The sequence below is a fragment of the Caenorhabditis remanei genome, chromosome IV (genome assembly GCF_010183535.1).
Source record: "Caenorhabditis remanei strain PX506 chromosome IV, whole genome shotgun sequence".
NCBI classification, from domain to species: domain Eukaryota; kingdom Metazoa; phylum Nematoda; class Chromadorea; order Rhabditida; family Rhabditidae; genus Caenorhabditis; species Caenorhabditis remanei.
The window spans coordinates 95,669-113,776 of NC_071331.1; the positions used below are offsets into that span (position 1 = coordinate 95,669).

At 38.9% G+C, this 18,108-nt stretch overlaps 6 protein-coding genes across 6 annotated transcripts; 4 read left to right on the plus strand and 2 right to left on the minus strand.

The window, feature by feature from the left end:
- Positions 1 to 259: 259 nt before the first annotated feature.
- GCK72_011956 (uncharacterized protein) lies at positions 260 to 1,207 on the plus strand (the record flags this gene model as incomplete). The annotated part of the gene is made up of 5 exons (XM_003103400.2): positions 260 to 330; positions 375 to 496; positions 549 to 881; positions 928 to 999; positions 1,050 to 1,207. The coding sequence occupies 5 exons, from the start codon at positions 260 to 262 to the stop codon at positions 1,205 to 1,207; spliced, it is 756 nt and encodes a 251-aa protein (XP_003103448.2).
- An 82-nt stretch (positions 1,208 to 1,289) lies between these two features.
- GCK72_011957 (uncharacterized protein) lies at positions 1,290 to 3,621 on the minus strand (the record flags this gene model as incomplete). Its single annotated transcript, XM_003103474.2, has 7 exons — positions 1,290 to 1,370; positions 1,451 to 1,952; positions 2,001 to 2,111; positions 2,167 to 3,012; positions 3,059 to 3,352; positions 3,397 to 3,501; positions 3,548 to 3,621. 7 exons carry the CDS (start codon positions 3,619 to 3,621, stop codon positions 1,290 to 1,292), a joined length of 2,013 nt encoding a protein of 670 aa, XP_003103522.2.
- Positions 3,622 to 4,648: 1,027 nt separating this feature from the next.
- Positions 4,649 to 9,443, plus strand: GCK72_011958 (uncharacterized protein; the record flags this gene model as incomplete). Its single annotated transcript, XM_053728772.1, has 10 exons — positions 4,649 to 4,683; positions 4,732 to 4,829; positions 4,873 to 4,999; positions 5,045 to 5,271; positions 5,317 to 5,501; positions 5,552 to 5,813; positions 5,861 to 5,958; positions 8,272 to 8,455; positions 8,498 to 8,982; positions 9,357 to 9,443. The coding sequence occupies 10 exons, from the start codon at positions 4,649 to 4,651 to the stop codon at positions 9,441 to 9,443; spliced, it is 1,788 nt and encodes a 595-aa protein (XP_053583544.1).
- A 1,048-nt stretch (positions 9,444 to 10,491) lies between these two features.
- Positions 10,492 to 11,115, plus strand: GCK72_011959 (uncharacterized protein; the record flags this gene model as incomplete). The annotated part of the gene is made up of 3 exons (XM_003103442.2): positions 10,492 to 10,639; positions 10,765 to 10,873; positions 10,959 to 11,115. 3 exons carry the CDS (start codon positions 10,492 to 10,494, stop codon positions 11,113 to 11,115), a joined length of 414 nt encoding a protein of 137 aa, XP_003103490.1.
- Positions 11,116 to 11,484: 369 nt separating this feature from the next.
- On the plus strand, positions 11,485 to 14,967 carry GCK72_011960 (uncharacterized protein; the record flags this gene model as incomplete). The annotated part of the gene is made up of 8 exons (XM_003103511.2): positions 11,485 to 11,676; positions 11,725 to 12,032; positions 12,079 to 12,615; positions 12,659 to 12,752; positions 12,801 to 13,103; positions 13,150 to 13,404; positions 13,450 to 14,554; positions 14,606 to 14,967. The coding sequence occupies 8 exons, from the start codon at positions 11,485 to 11,487 to the stop codon at positions 14,965 to 14,967; spliced, it is 3,156 nt and encodes a 1,051-aa protein (XP_003103559.2).
- Positions 14,968 to 15,526: 559 nt separating this feature from the next.
- On the minus strand, positions 15,527 to 16,157 carry GCK72_011961 (uncharacterized protein; the record flags this gene model as incomplete). The annotated part of the gene is made up of 2 exons (XM_003098825.2): positions 15,527 to 15,808; positions 15,858 to 16,157. The coding sequence occupies 2 exons, from the start codon at positions 16,155 to 16,157 to the stop codon at positions 15,527 to 15,529; spliced, it is 582 nt and encodes a 193-aa protein (XP_003098873.2).
- Between the last annotated feature and the right edge of the window lie 1,951 nt (positions 16,158 to 18,108).

Genomic DNA, 18,108 nt, shown 5'->3' on the forward strand with positions numbered 1-18,108 from the left:
TAAGAGCTTTGTTTATAATGTGAATCACTCTTCCCCTGTCACTCTCCTTCCCCCTGTCACTCTCACCATTAGATTTTACTTTCACTATTACGGGCAACCACTTAATTCCCAATTTAATAACAACTACTCCTTTTCCTGAAAAAATTTCAATAAAATAGATAACTTTTCTCCTTTCTTATCACTATTTACACACCCGCCTCTCTCCATTCATTCCTATTTCATAACTCTCATCTCTTCCTTATTTCATTTTTTTTCTCAAATGGTTCTCACTAAAATCTGGCTGATACCAATATTCTACGGCCTATGTGCGATATCGGCGACTGCGACTAAGTAATATTTTATTAAACTATAACTGATAGTAGGGAATATTCCAGATATTTCTTCGTATCACTTCTCAAATCGTATCCCCATATTTTGCCGTTTCTAGCTTCTCGGGATGCATCACTATTTGGTGAATGCGTTTTTGCACATCTCGTAAGCTATTCGGCGTTTTTATGTGAGTTTTGTGAGGAATCACTTCTAAAATAGCTAAAACCATTCCTTTTTAGTGATGTTAATTGCATATATTCGCCACCGCCAAACAGTTGAGTACTATGCTCATAGATTAGGTTGGGAAAACTCTGCTTGGCGAGTTATGTCAACTGTGATCGCCGGAATCGGTTTCTTCGCCGCTCTCTGTATCACAGTAATTGCTCATTGTGAGGATCCAGAGTTATCGATTGTTCACGACTGGGCAGATACAATTGCATTCAGTGCTGGATTACTGTATGCATGGTCACAAGCAGTGCTCACATGGGCACTTGTGCCACGTATGTGTACTCTACGAGTTTGCATTTTTCGTTTCACAATTGTTCTTATTGAGACCGTTGCTTTTGTTTTCTGTAAGCCACTTCTTTAAAAAATTTTCAAGTCTCTCATCTTTTTCAGACCGTTTCGTGAAAGATGATAAAAATTTGTCGCCCGCATGGTTATTAGAAGCGAGTTTATGGATTATTGCAAGTAAGAGCCAATCGCCTCCCTATATATAACTTTATTACGATACTTTTCAGTTTGCTTTCACGTTTTCATCATCACTTTCTTCATTGAACTTCGATTCTCCTACTTGCACTCTCCAAAAGTTGTTTTTGTGAGAGCAGCAGCTGAAAATTCGGATCGAGCACCAATTCTACGAGATGAAGAAGACCATCTGAACAATAATTTACACTAATCATTTTTTTAATCTGATGACAGTGAAACAGGGTAAAACACATTACAAAGTAACCGAGTATCGTTGGTATATTATTATTATTCTAATTCTGGGTTTTTCCACGAGTTCTACTTGCTGGACCATCTTTGCGGGGGCGACCGCGACCAGAAGACGAGATGGGGTTCTGAAAAAAACATTTAGGTCCTAAATACTTTTTTCCTAAATTTTAGGAAAACGATATGATATATCATATTCGTAGGATACCTTATTTTTCCCCCCAGATTTTTTCTTAGGACGAAGAGTTCGTTTAGCTGGTGCATCCTCATCTGAGCTACTTGAAGTTTCAACAGCTGGACGAGATTCCTTTTTGCTGTTTCTTCTCGATCTATTCTCTATATCACTTTCATCTTCTTCCGAGGATTCTTTCTCATAACGTCTCCTTTTCTGGCTCCTCAATGACTCCATAACACTGTCTGCATCAGAATCCATATCAGAATCGATTTCAATACGTGAGCGTCTTTGATTAGTGCTCTTACGACGGTCGTTTTTGGCTGAACGCTTATCTGAAGTGGAAGCGTCCTGGCCGACGTCGTCTTCATCATCACTCTTGTCGACATCGCTCTCATTCTTGACTTCCTCGTCGTCTTCTGATTCTATATCTTCGTCTTCGTGATCATTAGGTCCCGGATATTTATCTCTGAAGACCCATGACTCGACGAATGTATTCGAATCAAGTATAATAATGGCTTTGAACTTCTTTTCCAGACTGAAAAATCAAAATTTCCAAAACTATCTGCTTAACTCATTGACTAACAACTTTTCCAATTCTTTGCCCACTTTGAGATTCAGGTGAGCATATAACTTGAGAATGTTGGCTCTGCTGAACTTTGTGTAATGAAGTTCTCTGCACATTATTTTACGGAAGCTGAAAAAAGTATAAATAAATGCATAAAACTGAACCTAATCATATAAATACTCACTGTGAACACCAATTATCAGCAGTTCGATCGGAATTTGAATACGAAATATAATCCAGCCAAAACGTTAACCCTTTCGGTTTCACTTCTTCTTTTTTTAGGGTCTTATCGTCGGCTTCCACCTCGAGAATACGCTTCAAAACGTATTTCCAGGCATTCCAGTCTTCTTTTTTAGTGAACGGATTTCTCGTTTTTTCCACTTCAGTTTTCACATTTCTTGTAACAGAAAATGAACTATTATTACGAGTATAATTAACTGAGATTGACTCTCTCGATTTCACCGGTGCACTCTTTCTTCTCAGTATTTTTGGAGTAATATTTATTGATTCTTTCTCTTCTTTTTCCTCTTTATTAGGTCTTTCAATTTCAGGCTCATTCTCAATTTCTGGCTCATTCACAATTTCTTGCTCATTCTCAATTAGTTGCTCATTCTCAATTAGTTGCTCATTCTCATCGTTCAACTCATCGTTCATAAACTTCCAAGAAATGAGATAACCTTCTTCTGATCTTTCCAACTGGACCTGTTCATTGATCCAGAACCAACTATATTTATGAAAATCCAAGTGCAGTCTCATTTCTTTGATCATTTTCAACTTTCTTTTCACATTGAACTTCTGACGCCAGAATCCAGTTTCCAAAAGTGTTCCTTGGAAAAGACGGAGTAATTGGAATGCTGATTTGTTAAACTGCTTCATATCTTCCTTTTCAGCTAGCATCTTTTCCCAAAACTGCAGAGATGCCAGCTTTTCCGAAGTAATTTCGTCGAAATTTTCGCCGATATATTTCCAAATTTCTATTTCGAGTGGATCTGCAGGTTGCTCTGTTGCTGACTCATTATTTGATTGATTTCTGAATTTCACAGATTTAAATACAGGTCTGAAACAGTGAAACTCACGGAGTCATGTCTTCGAGACCATATTCTTCTTCTTCATTAACTGGTTTTTCTGCATTTTCCATCACTTCTGGTTTTATCAAATTTGATCGATTCCCAAACATGACATCGGGGACATTATAATGCCAGGTGTAAAGCCGATTTTCGGCATTTAGAATCAGCCATGCATCAAAACGTCTCTCCATTTCATCTAGAACATTTTGAGTGATCGTAATCTTCAGCGACTTGTATAGTTCGAGAACCTCGAGCGAAGAAAGTTTTGCGTTATATAAATCGTGTACCATGATAGTGTTATAGCTGAAAAAATATGGCTTTTATTGATTTCAAGAGTTACTGCTCACATTTTGAAGAGGTGCTCGGCATCGAAATCAGTGCCACTTTCTTCAATATATTTCATGAGAAGAGATGGTTTGACTTCTTTGTAGCTTCCATTGGTACAAACTTCTCTAAAAATTGGGATGAATCGAAATTTAAAAACTATAACACACGAACCTGTGAATGAACTTCCAAATTTGAGATTCATCCTCTCTGGAAAGTGTTGGTTGTGTACCCGTCGGCAGTGCCATTTACCTTATTAATCTAAAAAAAGAAGAAGTATGCGACGGCGAAAAAGGCATGCGCCAGCGAACACCTATTTTTCGCTGACGCACGCTTTTCGACGCTGTTCGTCTCAAAGCGAACGGTAAAAATGTCTACGAAAAACTAGGAGGTTTTAGCTGATTTTCGGGCCCCGGAAATCGAGAAAAATACAGCGAAAACCTTTTTGTTCCACTAGAAACTTTGAAAAAACAGCTGAAAAATTTTTAAAGAAAAAAAACGGTGCACTAACGCTTTGGAACTGTTGCGTTTTGGAACTGCTACGCTTTGGAACTGCTGCGCTTTGGAACTGCTACGCTTTGGAACTGTAACGTTTTGGAACTCCTTTAGCCTTAGAGCGCGCTTGCATTTTCCACTCAAATAGGAGATTTTAAGCCATATTTTCAATATTTTTTTTCAATTTCTATCAAAAAAAGTAAAAATACCAACTCTTTTGATAGAAAATGAGAAAAAAATATTTAAGATTTGGCTTAAAATCTGAAATTGAATGGAACAATGCAAGCGCGCTCTAAGGCTAAAGGAGTTCCAAAACGTTACAGTTCCAAAGCGTAGCAGTTCCAAAGCGCAGCAGTTCCAAAGCGTAGCAGTTCCAAAACGCAACAGTTCCAAAGCGTTAGTGCACCAAAAAAAACAGTGGGCGGTCTGATAGGAAGTTTTCTAGTCCGCCAGTCCGTGTACTCCTCGTGGAAAACCCTGCGCCTTCAGCGAAGTTTGAATTTTATCTTCTCTGCTGCGGAATTTTGGTTTTCACAAATTAAAGTTATTTTTAGTGGAAAATTATAGAAAATAATAAATTTCGGTCGAAAGAAAATACTTAAAAAAAAGGCGAAAATCAGTCCCAAATTTTGCCAAACATAAAAAAGAATGATCTACGAAAATTCAATCTACCCCGGGAACCCCGAAAAAAAATGTCGCTGCTTCCTCAGAAAATGTTAGAATCCCTGTCAGTCTGTATCTCTTTCTCCTATTCGCCCTGTTTCACTAATAATTAATAAAATGTACTACTATCTCGACGCGACAGGTGACCTTCAGTAAGTAAATGTTATCAAAACCGGTGAAATAGCTGTTAATTCTTCCAGGGGTCCTTACTCAACCTCAGCATTTGATAAATGGTTTCTAAAGTACTTTCCGGCCGGAACTTTGATCTACGATAAAGAAGGTCGACCGCATCTTATCGGTATGTGCAACGATTTCCGAATACTATTATCTTGCTTTTCCAGATGATATTGTGAACCAGAAATTGAAGTCAAAAACCAAAGTAATGTTCTGTGATGAATCATCGATTTTGGAGACAACATTCGATCGAACTGATTTAGATGTGACTATTCAGTTGAACACCTCTTCTTTGTGGGGTTTTTTTTCTTGGCGCTCACAATTCAGCTATAATTTCAGTGACAACGATTCCACATTGAATCTAGACTACACTCAACTCGAGAACGGCGTTGATGAAGTGGATTGCGGAGTTGGGTCTGAACGCGACACAGAAGCCACGTACGTGCTACGAATGTGCAACATCTACATGGATCGCCGTGCCCTTCTGAATCGTCGTCGCCAACACCCAGACACGTATGTTCCGTTCGAACATTCATGGAGTGACTGGGTACCGCAACCTGTTCAAAGTAATAGTTCTTGACCAGAGATCCGTTAAAATGTAACTATTGCAGTACACATCGCTATTCGTTCCATGGTTCATGCTCGCAACAATATCCAGAACTATGAAGACATTGTAGTGAATGGTTACCTTCATTTCCTCAATATTTACCCACATCCATGTAAACTTTGTAATATTGATTTCGACGACTCGAAAGAAATGCTCCTACACTTCATCAGTGTTATTCATATTCAACGTGTAAGACTTCACTCCACGAAAATCTCTTCTCTCAACGAAAATGCTTCCAGAGCTACGCAAAGAATCGTCTATTCTCCTACATTGATATGCACTGTATTAAAAAGATAACTAATGAAATCGAGTTGTCTTACGAGACAAGAAACTTCCATTATCTGGCAAAAGATGTTTTTGAATTGAGACAACAACCATCTTTCTTCGATGACGTCGATATTCCAACAGCATTCGAGAGCTTGAAAAGTACAGTTGCAGTTCTGCAAACCATTCCTCTGTTGACTCCAACGTCACTTAAAAATTCGATTGACACTTGTGAATGTGAGGTTTTGAGTAGATTTTCGTTGCAATGTATATACCGTTTTCAGATGTGGAAGCAGCTCTTTTCTTCCGTCAGTTTGAAGATCAATATAATAAGACTCCGAAGAGTTTGCGCAGTCGGCGTTTTGGACCAACTGGCAAGACGGTAATGTTTCAAACATACTTGCAAACCGGGCCGGCGCATAGCTCGCTTAAAACTCAATATTATGGTCTGGAAAAAACACCAAAAGTAGATCTCAGCGAGTGCATGTCGGCGACCTACTACAGGCCGGACGGCGGATCGTTAATGTGCTGTGGGCCGGACTAGAATGGCTTTTTTGGCAATTTTTGCGTTTTGACCTCTTTCCGGCAAACACTCACTTGCTAGTAGATCATTTGCTATTTTCCCGTTTGCTATTGAGTCTCACTTGCTCTAGAGGATCACTTGCTATATTGGACTCACTTGCTATGAAATTTCAACATTTCAGGGTCTCATATGCTATTAAAAGTCTCACTTGCTATTCGAAATCTCACTTGCTATTTTTTTGGCTCATTTGCTATTTGCAGGGTGATTTTTCCAGTTTTTTGCTTTTTGTCGGCGCTTGTTCCACACTTGGAAGCTTGTTATTATTGTGACTTCTGCATGTTTCGAGCTCACATGGAATGTATTTTGACTGCCCACCCCTAAAGTACCGATTTTTGTTCTGCTTATTCGATGAGTTTTGCCAAGAAAAAATGAGTCACAATGGGTTTTTCTGTGACGTAACCTCGTTTTTGAAAAATTAAATTTTTTCGAAAAAATTTTTTTTTCATAAATTTTTTGGTTATTTTCCCGGTTTGTTCAGAAAATTAGTAACATAATTGTAGCAGATTTCATGTAGTTTTTGACCAAAATATGAAACTTGTGAAAAAAAATTTTTGGTCCTGAAAAAGGTGAAAATGTGATTTATCGTAGAACTCGGTAATTTTGCTTATAAGCTCAATTAATTGAATTTCCGTTTCGATCTATGATTTCATCAAAGTATAAATACTTTGTTCGAAACCACCGAGGAATATTAGAAAATAAGGTGGACTAGCCCCTTAAACATAAAAAAATGTATTCTGTTAATCTAACAAGTCTCCTCTCAGTGACTAGCGAGGTGTCGAGAGGAAGTCAAAGAAAAAGTTTGAGACGATGGTACAGGCTCAGAAATTGAGAAAAAGTTTTGAAACTTTGTGCATGAACAGATCAATCCTTGTACTTCAATTTTGTAGTTGGCCGTTTTTTGATGCGGGTCTTCCCTGGACTGTTGTACTATATTGAACGTGACTGAGTCTCTATGAGCTACAGTAACCCAGGGAGGGGTCCTACAAAAAACTAATCAACTAAGAAAATGATATGCTAGGTTTGAGCATTTTACTCACGAAGTTTCATGTTTACCGGTCAATTTTTGAGCTCAGGGCTAGTTGTCGATCAACAAAAATGTACAGAGAAATAGTCGTTTCTCACTTCATAGTTCAAAACCGCAATTCAATTAATTGAGCTTATAAGCAAAATTACCGAGTTCTATGATAAATCACATTTTCACCTTTTTCAGGACCAAAAATTTTTTTCACAAGTTTCATATTTTGGTCAAAAACTACATGAAATCTGCTACAATTATGTTACTAACTCATTTTCTGAACAAACCGGAGAAATAACCAAAAAATTTATGAAAAAAAAAATTTCGAAAAAATTTAATTTTCCAAAAACGAGGTTACGTCACAGAAAAACCCATTCTGACTCATTTTGTGACTCATTTTTTCAAAACTCATCGAATACGCAAAACAAAAATCGGTACTTTAGGGGTGGGCAGTCAAAATACATTCCATGTGAGCTCGAAACATGCAGAAGTCACAATAATAACAAGCTTCCAAGTGTGGAACAAGCGCCGACAAAAATCAAAAACTGGAAAAATCACCCTGCAAATAGCAAACGATCCAAAAAATAGCAAGTGAGATTTCGAATAGCAAGTGAGACTTTTAATAGCATATGAGACCCTGAAATGTTGAAATTTCATAGCAAGTGAGTCCAATATAGCAAGTGATCCTCTATAGCAAGTGAGACTCAATAGCAAACGGGAAAATAGCAAATGATCTACTAGCAAGTGAGTGTTTGCCCCTCTTTCCCCGGCCCGCGGCACATTACCGATTCGCCGTCCGGTCCATAGTAGGTCAGAGGCATAGAACTCGCCGAGATCTACATTTTGGTATATTTTTCAGCTCATAACATTTCGTTTTAAGCGAGTTAACCGCCGGTCCGTGTCAAAACGTTTGCAAGTATCGAAATATCTAGTAATTTTTTGTAAAATCTCATCATCTTTGTTTTTCAGCGTTGTAACTACTGCAATGTGGAATTCGATGCGACATTCCTTGACTCCTTCCCAAAACACATCTTTTCCGAGGAACACATTCACAATGTACGTTACTAATCCCTCTCCCAAATAATCTTCTTTTCCAGGCACTCTACTTCGGAGTATCTCGTCGGGACATGGAGTACTGGTTATCATTTCTGGTGCCACTTCTAACTGGGAACTGTAAAGAAATTAAGCACAAAGAGCCCTCTAAGTTGTCTCTACAGGAGAGTGATTTCCCGTTGTGTTATAAGCCAGTCGACGTGGTGAAAGACGATTTCTCATATTCAGGTATCGAATTACTATTAGAATTCCATCAATTTCTATTTCTAGGCGATGACTTGATATCAGTTCTCAACTACGTTCGTGACAAAATCCGGATTTCATTCCCTGTCCTCGAAGATTCTGAATATCGAACCACTTGTCGTTGGTGCCATACTGATATCTGCACTCGTAACGGTGTCCTTCGTCACGTCCTCTACGACAAATGTCACTTGGATCGACTCACTTCAATTTCAAATGATGATCTTCGCCGTCTATTCCGTTCACTTGGTATCACCATCACAATGCCTTTATTCCATCGATCAAAATCCACGTCATCAAGAATGTCACCGTTGAGTCACACCGAAAAGCAGTTCAATCTTCAACGTCTTCGCAACATTTGCTGTCGAACAATGGAACGATCCGGTCTTCGCCACGTGGCAATCAGAAGTTTTCCATTTGGATTGGTGAATCATTGTGATTTGTGTGATGTCGACATTGATCGTGTCGATGGATTAATTTTTCACTTTTGTAACGAAGAACACACGGATACCTTGGTGAGATATTAAACTCTCGGAAAGGCCAAGACGTCAGATAAAAATTGCTGGTTTAATCCTTTCCATTGTGTCGACACTTTTCAGTGTCGTCAGATTTCGGAATAGCAGTGATCGGGTAACAAAAAGATCTTTGACGCAGATCGGTGTTCGAATAGTGCTTGACGTAGAGAAACAAAGGTTCTTTGGATTGGATCATAAGTCTTCTTGGCGGCAAACCAAAACTTTTATATTCTTAGAAAATTTGCTTTCTTTTTTGGGTCTTCTGATGAAAAACTATCACGAGGGTCACGTGAGGTAGATCAATTGGATTCTGAGCTATACGCCGTGATCAGACGATGAAATCCTAGTTCGAATCATATTGTTTCTTTTTTCAGATGAACAACTCTCGAATCGCAAGTTCCGACATCAACTATTGGCTGAAAATCTTCAACGTTGGTGGACGCTCTTCCAAAAAGTGTTAACCTGTTTTCCTTTCCCCTTATTTAATTTTTGCTCTCTTGTCCACATTAGCTCACCAGTGTACCCCCTCTCATTATCAACATCACCTCCTCCCTCTCGTGTCTCTCCCCCAAATCCGAAATCATCCCAAATTTAATTATACGTATATATTGTGTTAACAACAACAACAGCTAACTGAGATTAGCTTGCTCTCAAGAAAATGAAAGTTTTTCATTGCAAAATTAAGATTATCTCTGTTCCCCCTAGAGATTCGAACATTAATTCTGTTTTTTTTAGAAAACACTTTTTTCCTTGAAATTCGTTCATAGACACGGCTTCTAGGTTAACGAACAAATGAGCAGAAGAAGACTTCTTTCTCTGCTCTCAAACGGTGTTTGACACAAAAATATCCACGAATTTCTCTTTCCGGCTGTTTTCGTCTCATTAAATGAGGTAATAGTCGGGGTGACACACCCAAACGGGCGGTCCCCCCTAATCTGCTTTCCCGTCACTTCCGTTTCAGCATTTTTCTTTCATTCTTCTTGTTTTTATATTGCATGTATATGTCTTTCTAGGTTATTTTCTGGGGGAATAGGGGTAAAAGATCATCTGAGTTTTCAAATTCTCTACGGTTTCTAGACAGATCTAGCTCTCCACAATCTTTTCCCTTCGGTACGTCTCGCAACGTGGATTTCAACTTTGCCACGTCTAACTACTTGTCAGTGTTTTAGTATTCGTGTCCCTGCGAGATTAAGATATCTGCTTGCATATATTGAGAGTGAAGAGCCAAGAGCCAGGTGGAGTTGCTCTGAGATTAGAAGACACAAGGATGCGTCGTCGGAAATAGTGTGAGACGAGAGGATGGTATCAGAGAGTTTGGCGATTAGTCGGTGTAGATTATCTTTGACTGGAATGAAGAGGAGGAGCACCCCGCACATTTTATCACTTTTCTTTTTCATTCCGGAGATCTTTCTTTTTTCCGGTCTTTTCAATTTTCAACTCTATTTGTAACGCTCAATAAGTTACAGGCCAAAACTGCTTGAAAGAATCCGAATACACTCGCCAGTGAAGATGTGGGATCCGAAAGACAATATTGAAGCGGGTGGACCTGTTGAAGAGGACGTTCTCTACCCACCCAACTACACACCATTTTTCAGTCTACAAACAGTTGTCTCTGTGATTATTCCAGTGTTTTGCTTTTTTCTGATGTTTGGAATTGGTGAGTAATATTTTCGGAAATGCGTCTAGTCTGTTGGAAGAGATCAGCTTTTTAGAAAAGCTGAGGACCAATCATCATCTTTTAAAAACAAAATTCTGAGCTTCTGATGAAATTTGAAATTTCAGTGATCTTCATGATGTATGTATATCGTCGTCTATGCACACGAAGTCCAGTATTCGAACATATTCTTTGTGAAGAAGAAGAGTTCCCAATGCCTCGCCCGATAACTCCGGGGTAAGTATGAGCTCCACGCTTTTTTTATTGAGAAAAGCAAAAACTTTTTTTTTCAAATTTAGAAAATCAATAAAAATAATTTGAGACCTGAATCGTTTCGACGCAATTCGGCTCAAGCACAGTATCGACTACTCATCAAAAGCAAATTCGAACGAGAATTCGGAAAGTCAAGAGCTGAATGTGGACTTCTCATGCCGGTTAGATTGATTACATCGGTTTCAGAAGAAGACGATCATTTCTAAAATTGTTTTTGATACTGTTTACCCAATTAATACGTTGTATTACTCATAATTTGCTGTGATTTTCTGGTTTTGAATTAATGTTTAAAAAAGCAAAATAAAAATGTTGTATACTGTAAGAAAATCTGTGCACGATGACGTGATGGTGTTTGCGTACACTGGAAATTATCAAGCGCGGGAATCGCAAATTGAACGCATTTATTTACCGCATTTTCACTCGCTTTGCTTTTTTTTCGACGGATTTTCAGCTGAAAATCGTCTTTAATGCTCAAAATAGATATTCTCTGTCAAGAAACCTTTTACCATGATGCTAATCCGCCAAGCGCTTATCCTTTCCTAATACTTTCATCCTATTCTTCGACTTTTGCAGAAATGTCATTGCCATCCACACAATTCAATCCGTTTGGGAGACATGAAAGGACAGTGGCATCACTCAAAAATGAAATGAATGAAGTTTTGGAAAAAATAGAGGAAAATAATGTAGAGTGGCCCGCTGTAGCAAAACAATACACCAATATTGCTGAACAACTCATAGAAATTGTTAAAGATATTCCAGATTACGCGGTATTTAAAAATAGAGAATTCGAATTAAATAATAGTAAACGATTTCAGATTCAATCACTTCTTCTTGAGATCGCCAAACCATTTTCGAAATTCTTATCAGTTCTCGGTGCGAAATCTTCAGAAGAGCTTAGAACATACGATTTCAGCAAATTGATTCGAAAATTGTCTCAATTCATACAGAATATCGCTGATAACTCTGTTGAACCTTTCAATTCTGACGTTCTAGAGCAATGGTCACCAATGTTTGAAGTCTTCTTCTCTGCTAAACATAATTCTTTCAAAGAAAATGGTGCCTTGCTTTGGAAAAAAACTTTCGGACGTATAAAAACACCTCTCAGGTGGCCAGGAAATTTGAGGTTAATTGTTGATTAAATTATTTTTTTAATCGAGCTTTTTTTCCAGAAAAACTCTCGAAAAACTGCCAAAAAATCTTGGAATTGTTCTGCCACCAGAGGCCAGAGTCTCTTCAAATTGCTCGCTTCTTTTCCTAGACGAAGAAGCGATGGATGGTTTATCTGCATCTTCAGGAGATTCTGAAAGAAATTTCAAGCAGCCAGAATCGAAAGGAGAAGCTCTAGAAAGTCAGAACTCCTTCCAGTTTTCTCAACAACCGGAGGCTAATGCGATGGCCGATAAAATACTAAAAGACCATAAGATGAAAGCAGAAACAGCGAAATCTCCAAAATTGACAACGAAACTAAATACCCCTTCCTCTCGGAGACGGACTGGGAAAATCTCATTGTTAGACGAGGATAGTTGTGATTTCATTCCGATCACATCCACTCCACCTTCTAATCGTAAAGTTCGATTGACAGACCATCAGAAAGAGACATTATCAATAAATAGAACTGATTTTATTGATGAGGAATCGCAAAATCCCGAGAATTTGAAACAAGCTCTTCGTGTCAATAACTATGCTTTGGATGAGGATAGTATCAGGTGATACTTCGAAGCTAACTAGTTAATATTTTTCTAATTTCAGCGCGCCGCCTGTCACAAAAACAATGAAATCAGACCCAATGGATATCGACGAGTCTTCATCCCATTCAATTTCAAAATCATCGGCAAGACATTTGGTGAGTTTTACGGCGCATCTGGAAATCTTCTCATAGCATCACTTTCAGTTTGATGACACACCATTCAAATCTCTCCCGTTGGCATCTTCCTCTAATCCCAGTTTTTCTTCTCCTGATCACACCGAACTAGAGAGAATTCCCGATCTCTCAAAAGTTTCTACAGAATCTCCACCTTCCAAACATGCGAAAACAGATATCACTTCTAAGGATACTGATGGTGATGTAGTGCTTGAAAAGCTTCCACAAATTGTTCGCATCGATTCAACCTCCCGACGTGGAAGACCGCGCAAAAATGAAAATTCCGAAATCAATTCTAGCGGTAATAAGCGACTGGGAAGACCCCGCAAAGATGTATAAGCATTAGATAAAGTTATTCGGATCATGGTTTATTTTTCAGACTCAACAACAATGTCTCCCAGTGGAGAAAGAAATCACCAAGAATTCTGACGCTTCAGTTATTTCGGGAAAACCTGAAAAACCTGAAGAAGAAAAGCCTATGAAATCTGCTATCGATCCGGAAGACTCCTTTGCGGATGCTGTTCCAATGGATGATCTGGAAACTACGACCGTCACGAAATCTCCTCCAAAAACACCGTCTATTCTTCGTGCCTCTAAACGAATGGCCTCGGATTCGCCAATGACAGAGAGAAAGGTAAATCAATAAAATGCAATTGTTATGGATTTCAAATTATTTCAGAGAAACCGTGTACACTTCAATGAAGATTCGCTACCACAAGAGTCAACATCATCTCCAATTACTCCACGTAGAAGAGCCGGAAGTAGTGGGAAAAGCCCGCTGAGACCTCAACTTACAACAACTATCTCAATTGTGGAGTCCAATGTGGACAGCAAGTCCAGTACTAATAGTCTAATGGAAATGGAATCTACTACAGCAGAACCAATTGTGACAACTCCATTTTTCCCTGCTCTTGTCGATTGTAAAGATAGAATTGATAGAATCATTCCAAATTTGGTGTTCATGTGTCGGAAGACTTACATGGATTCGGCGAAAAAGTCACTGCAAAGCATTGGAGTGAAGACAGTTGGACAGTTTGCGGCACTATCAAAGGCTGATATCGAGAAGTTGACTTGGATTAAAGGAAAGACGACTGGAGCGAAGAATGTGTTGACTCAGCATGAGAAAATGTGGAACTCGGTTGTTGCTGAAGATGTTGGAGAAGACGTCGGAGATGTCGTGGAGTCAGTGGAACCCAAGGACTCTGCAGAATCTGCAACAGTTGAAAATACCTCATCAGAAGAGCTGAAGATAGACACGAATCCACCAACAGTTCCTGAATCTGAAATTACTCAATCTGCAGAAAGAATCCAAGAAACTACCGAAATGTCACCACAGGAAGAAGTAAATCCAACTCCAGTCGAATCAGAAAAGGGCGATCCCACCCCAGTTGTAAGCGAAGCTCCAGAATCGGGGTCGACGCCATCTGAAGCGTCCCAGACACCACAAGAAGAAGTGAATCCAACTCCAGTCGAATCAGATGAGCTTGCTGACGATTCTACACCTCTTCGATCGGGGTCTACGCCTTCTGAAGACCCAAAGACCCCACAAAAGACACCGGAGGCCTCACAATCACCAGCCAGCCCGATTTCAAGCAACACTGCTTCAATTGTCTCCACTATCTCCTCAACTGATACAGTTGAACCAAGAGAAAGATCAGCGGTGGTTTCTCGGAAGAATCTGGCTCCAATGTTTTTAGGAAAAGCAATCAAGAAAGAGACGCAGTCTCCACAAAAGACTGAAGTACAGAAGCAGATTGAAAGTGCGGAAACTTCGTTCCAAGAAGGTATCGGCTTAAAAGCTTTCTCAATCTTTCTTTTCAACATTTTTGTTTCAGATGGACGTCTGCTCCATCGAATCTGTGTGAACATCTCCAACGCTCACTCGCAAAACAAATGGCCTGTTGAGAATTCCACAAAACTTTTATCCAATCTTAACAAAGCGGCAATCGTCTTCAAGAATATTGTTCAAATACGAGGTTCTGGTGATTGGGATGACGTGGAATACGAAAACGATCATGTAGACACCTTTTCTGTGGAAGATGACATTGAATCTCTTGTTAAAGTGTACAAACGATTCTCTCGTCATCACACTTCTTCAATGGCAAGTTGCCTGCCTTGGAAGAGTGTCATGGATTGTTTAAACGAGTCGGCATGTCTTCTGGAGAGCATCTATCTGGCGAGAACTCCAAGCTCTTAACTTCCAAGAAAATAATTGTTTCCGTCATTTTCCGTCATTTTTACACATTTTTACACCCTGTAACATCTTACTTGTCTCTTACTTTGTTAAACCGATATCAATTTCTCCCCCACTCAACGAGTAGTAACCCCAGCGTAATAATGCTTCAAAAAGTTCGAATGATATTCTTGATGAGGTCTTAATTGAATAAAATTCATCACTATTTCGGCGGAATTATGAAATGATCATACTGATTGAGTAGGAATTAGATCCGATTTTGGGAGGCACATTATTTTTGATACGAGGAAATTATGATAGCAGGCAAAAATCTACGAGAATTCACCAAAAACTCGAAAAAGTTCATATATTCACGAAAATCAGTCGTATACTCCGCGTGTGCAAGTCGGATTTTGATGAAATTTGAGTTTTTAGCGATTTTTATCCGCTGAAAAATAACACAAATTGTCAAAAAATATTCAAAAACCAAAACTAGCATACAATTGTGTTGAATCGATATCATCTTCAAAACTTATTTATAGTACGAACTCTGTTAAGACATAAGTAAATATCGATAGAAAATTTAGGGTACAAGAATTTTGAGAGCAGTCTCGATTGCTGTTCGCACTTGAATCATCATCACTTTTTTCTCCCGAACAGTCGATTTTCTAATTTCCTCTCTCACTTGCTTCTCGAGATCCTCAAGATGTTTAGATTGACGTGCGAATTTCGATGTGATCGATCGGAACATCTTCAACACTTCCTTCAATCCCCACGTCTCTCCTTCAATCTCGTGTGTTGGTTTCTTCGTCATCATGTACAAAGCCGCTTTCATTGCCATATCAAGCGTTTTTATTGTAATTTGCTGGAAAAAACAACATTTACTATATATTAAATTGGAATTTCATCATTACCTTGTCAGTGTACTTCAATAGAAGAATCTCTTTTTCAATATTAGTTCTGAGTTTTGCCAAAAGTGGCGAGTCAAGCGTATACACAAAGTTCCAGAGAGTCTTTAGAAGACAAGTCAAACTGATATTCGGTTCATCAAGCGTCGATTCTTCTTCATCTTCTTCTTTGACTCTGTTCCTTTGATTCTCATTCTGTTCATCCATTATTATGAGATCTTCATCGTCATCTTCTATTAGATACTCTTCCTGAATAACCGACTCCGCCCCATTCTCTTCCGATGGTCTTGCATCAAGGGATTCCATTATTGCTTATTGTTGAAGATAATTGCTTTCAGGGATGTGTGGATCTGAAAATTTCAGAAAATTTTCCGAATTATTCTTTTCAGAAGTTCCAGAATTTTCGGAAACTCGATTTTTCAAATCTTTCATAGTAAAAATTTTGACTCAGGTGTGACGTTTTGGCACCGTTATCGTTGGTTTTGCAGCAATTTCTTTATGATTCCTCACAAATTCCTTATTTTATCATCATGACAATATATGAAATTTCGGAAAAAATTTCCCGGAAATCGACGGAAAACAGTTCCGAAAAAAGTCAAAAATTTCGGATTTCCGTTCCGCACATCCACGATTGCATTCGTGTTGAAATGATTAGATATAAATTTGAAATATTTCAAATACCTGGAGCACTTCAACAGGATAAGAGAACAAATAAACCTCAAAAACGTTGTTATCAATGGTAATTAAACCGGTAAAACTAAATCAGCATTCATGAAATTAACATACATGGAGAAAGCGGAAGCTGATAAAAGATACAACTATTTAGTACAAGTAAACACAAGAAATCATCAGAACATCAACGAGACAGAGTGAATAGAATGTTTTGAATAACTTGATTGATATCACTGATTGTTATAATTTGTTCTTCTATATTGTCCACCGTCTGTTGCACTTTACATAAAATATCGTGTAGAGAAGTGGACTCCAATCCGTAAATCATACACTTGAATATTTTCAGAAACTCTCTGGCATTTTTCGTCGGTAGCGAGAAAAGCGAATAGGTGGGAGGGCGGAACTTGCGAGTCACTCCGAATAATGACACTTCCAAGATTAATTGAATGTCTTTCGTTAGAATTTCCTGAAAGAAATCTGATGATTATTTCTGAAACTGCCAATATCCAATACCTCGTCTTCATCGCCCATTTTCTCAATCATCTTTTTGATTTGCTCATTCACATCGTTCAGAAGTGGAGATTCCAAAGAAATTACCAAGATTTTCAAAAGTTTCAATACATCTTTCAAACGTTTAGTTTCAATGGGAGTTGATAAGAACGGTGAAGAGAATTGGTTCATGTCGAAATGCGACAAAGAATTTGGTACCAACGAATAAGAATGAGCAACGGCCATAGAGTCTGATACAGAAGTTGCCAAGTCAGAGAAGTTATTGTTATGATTGGAAACCAATGAAGAAAGAATATTGGCCATTTCCATTGTGTTTGGAAGCGTTTGATCACATTGAATAGCAGAGAGACTCGTTTTCGGTGCACCGTCGGGAAGGGAACTTGATGGAGCCGCGGATACTGGCACTTCCGGAACTTCCGGGGCTTCTGAAGCGTCCGGAACCCCCATTCCTAAATTCGAATCGAATTCCAATTCCGGAGTGATCGAATCCCCTTGTGCAGTTGCGATCTCCGAGGATGCGCCAGAGCGATTATCTGTGTTCATTTCTTCTCTTTCTTCTTCATCTTCGTCACTTGAGAATACAATTCGTCGGCGTTTCTGCTTCTTTCTGAAATCGATACTTTAAAACCATACTTGCAAACCGGGCCGACACGGGCCGGCGCGTACCTCGCTTAAAACCCAATATTATGAGCTGAAAAATATACCAAAATGTAGATCTCGGCAAGTTCTACGTCCGTGACTTACTACGAGCCGGATGGCTAGTCGTCAATGAACAGCGGGCCAGGAAAAGCGCGAAAATCGCCGAAAAAGCCATTCTAGCCGGCCGCGGTACATTAACGACTAACCATCCGGCCCGTAATAGGTCACATAGATAGAACTCGCCGAGATCTACATTTTGGTACATTTTTCAGCTCATAATATTGCGTGTTAAGCGAGTTACGCGCCGGCCCGATTTACAAGATGGTTTTTAACATACTCTACACGTCTCCTCTTTTTTGTAACCACTTCTTTCTGAAAGATTTCATCATCTTCTGATTCTGAATCCTCCGACTCTTCTTGAGCTTTCATTTCCGAA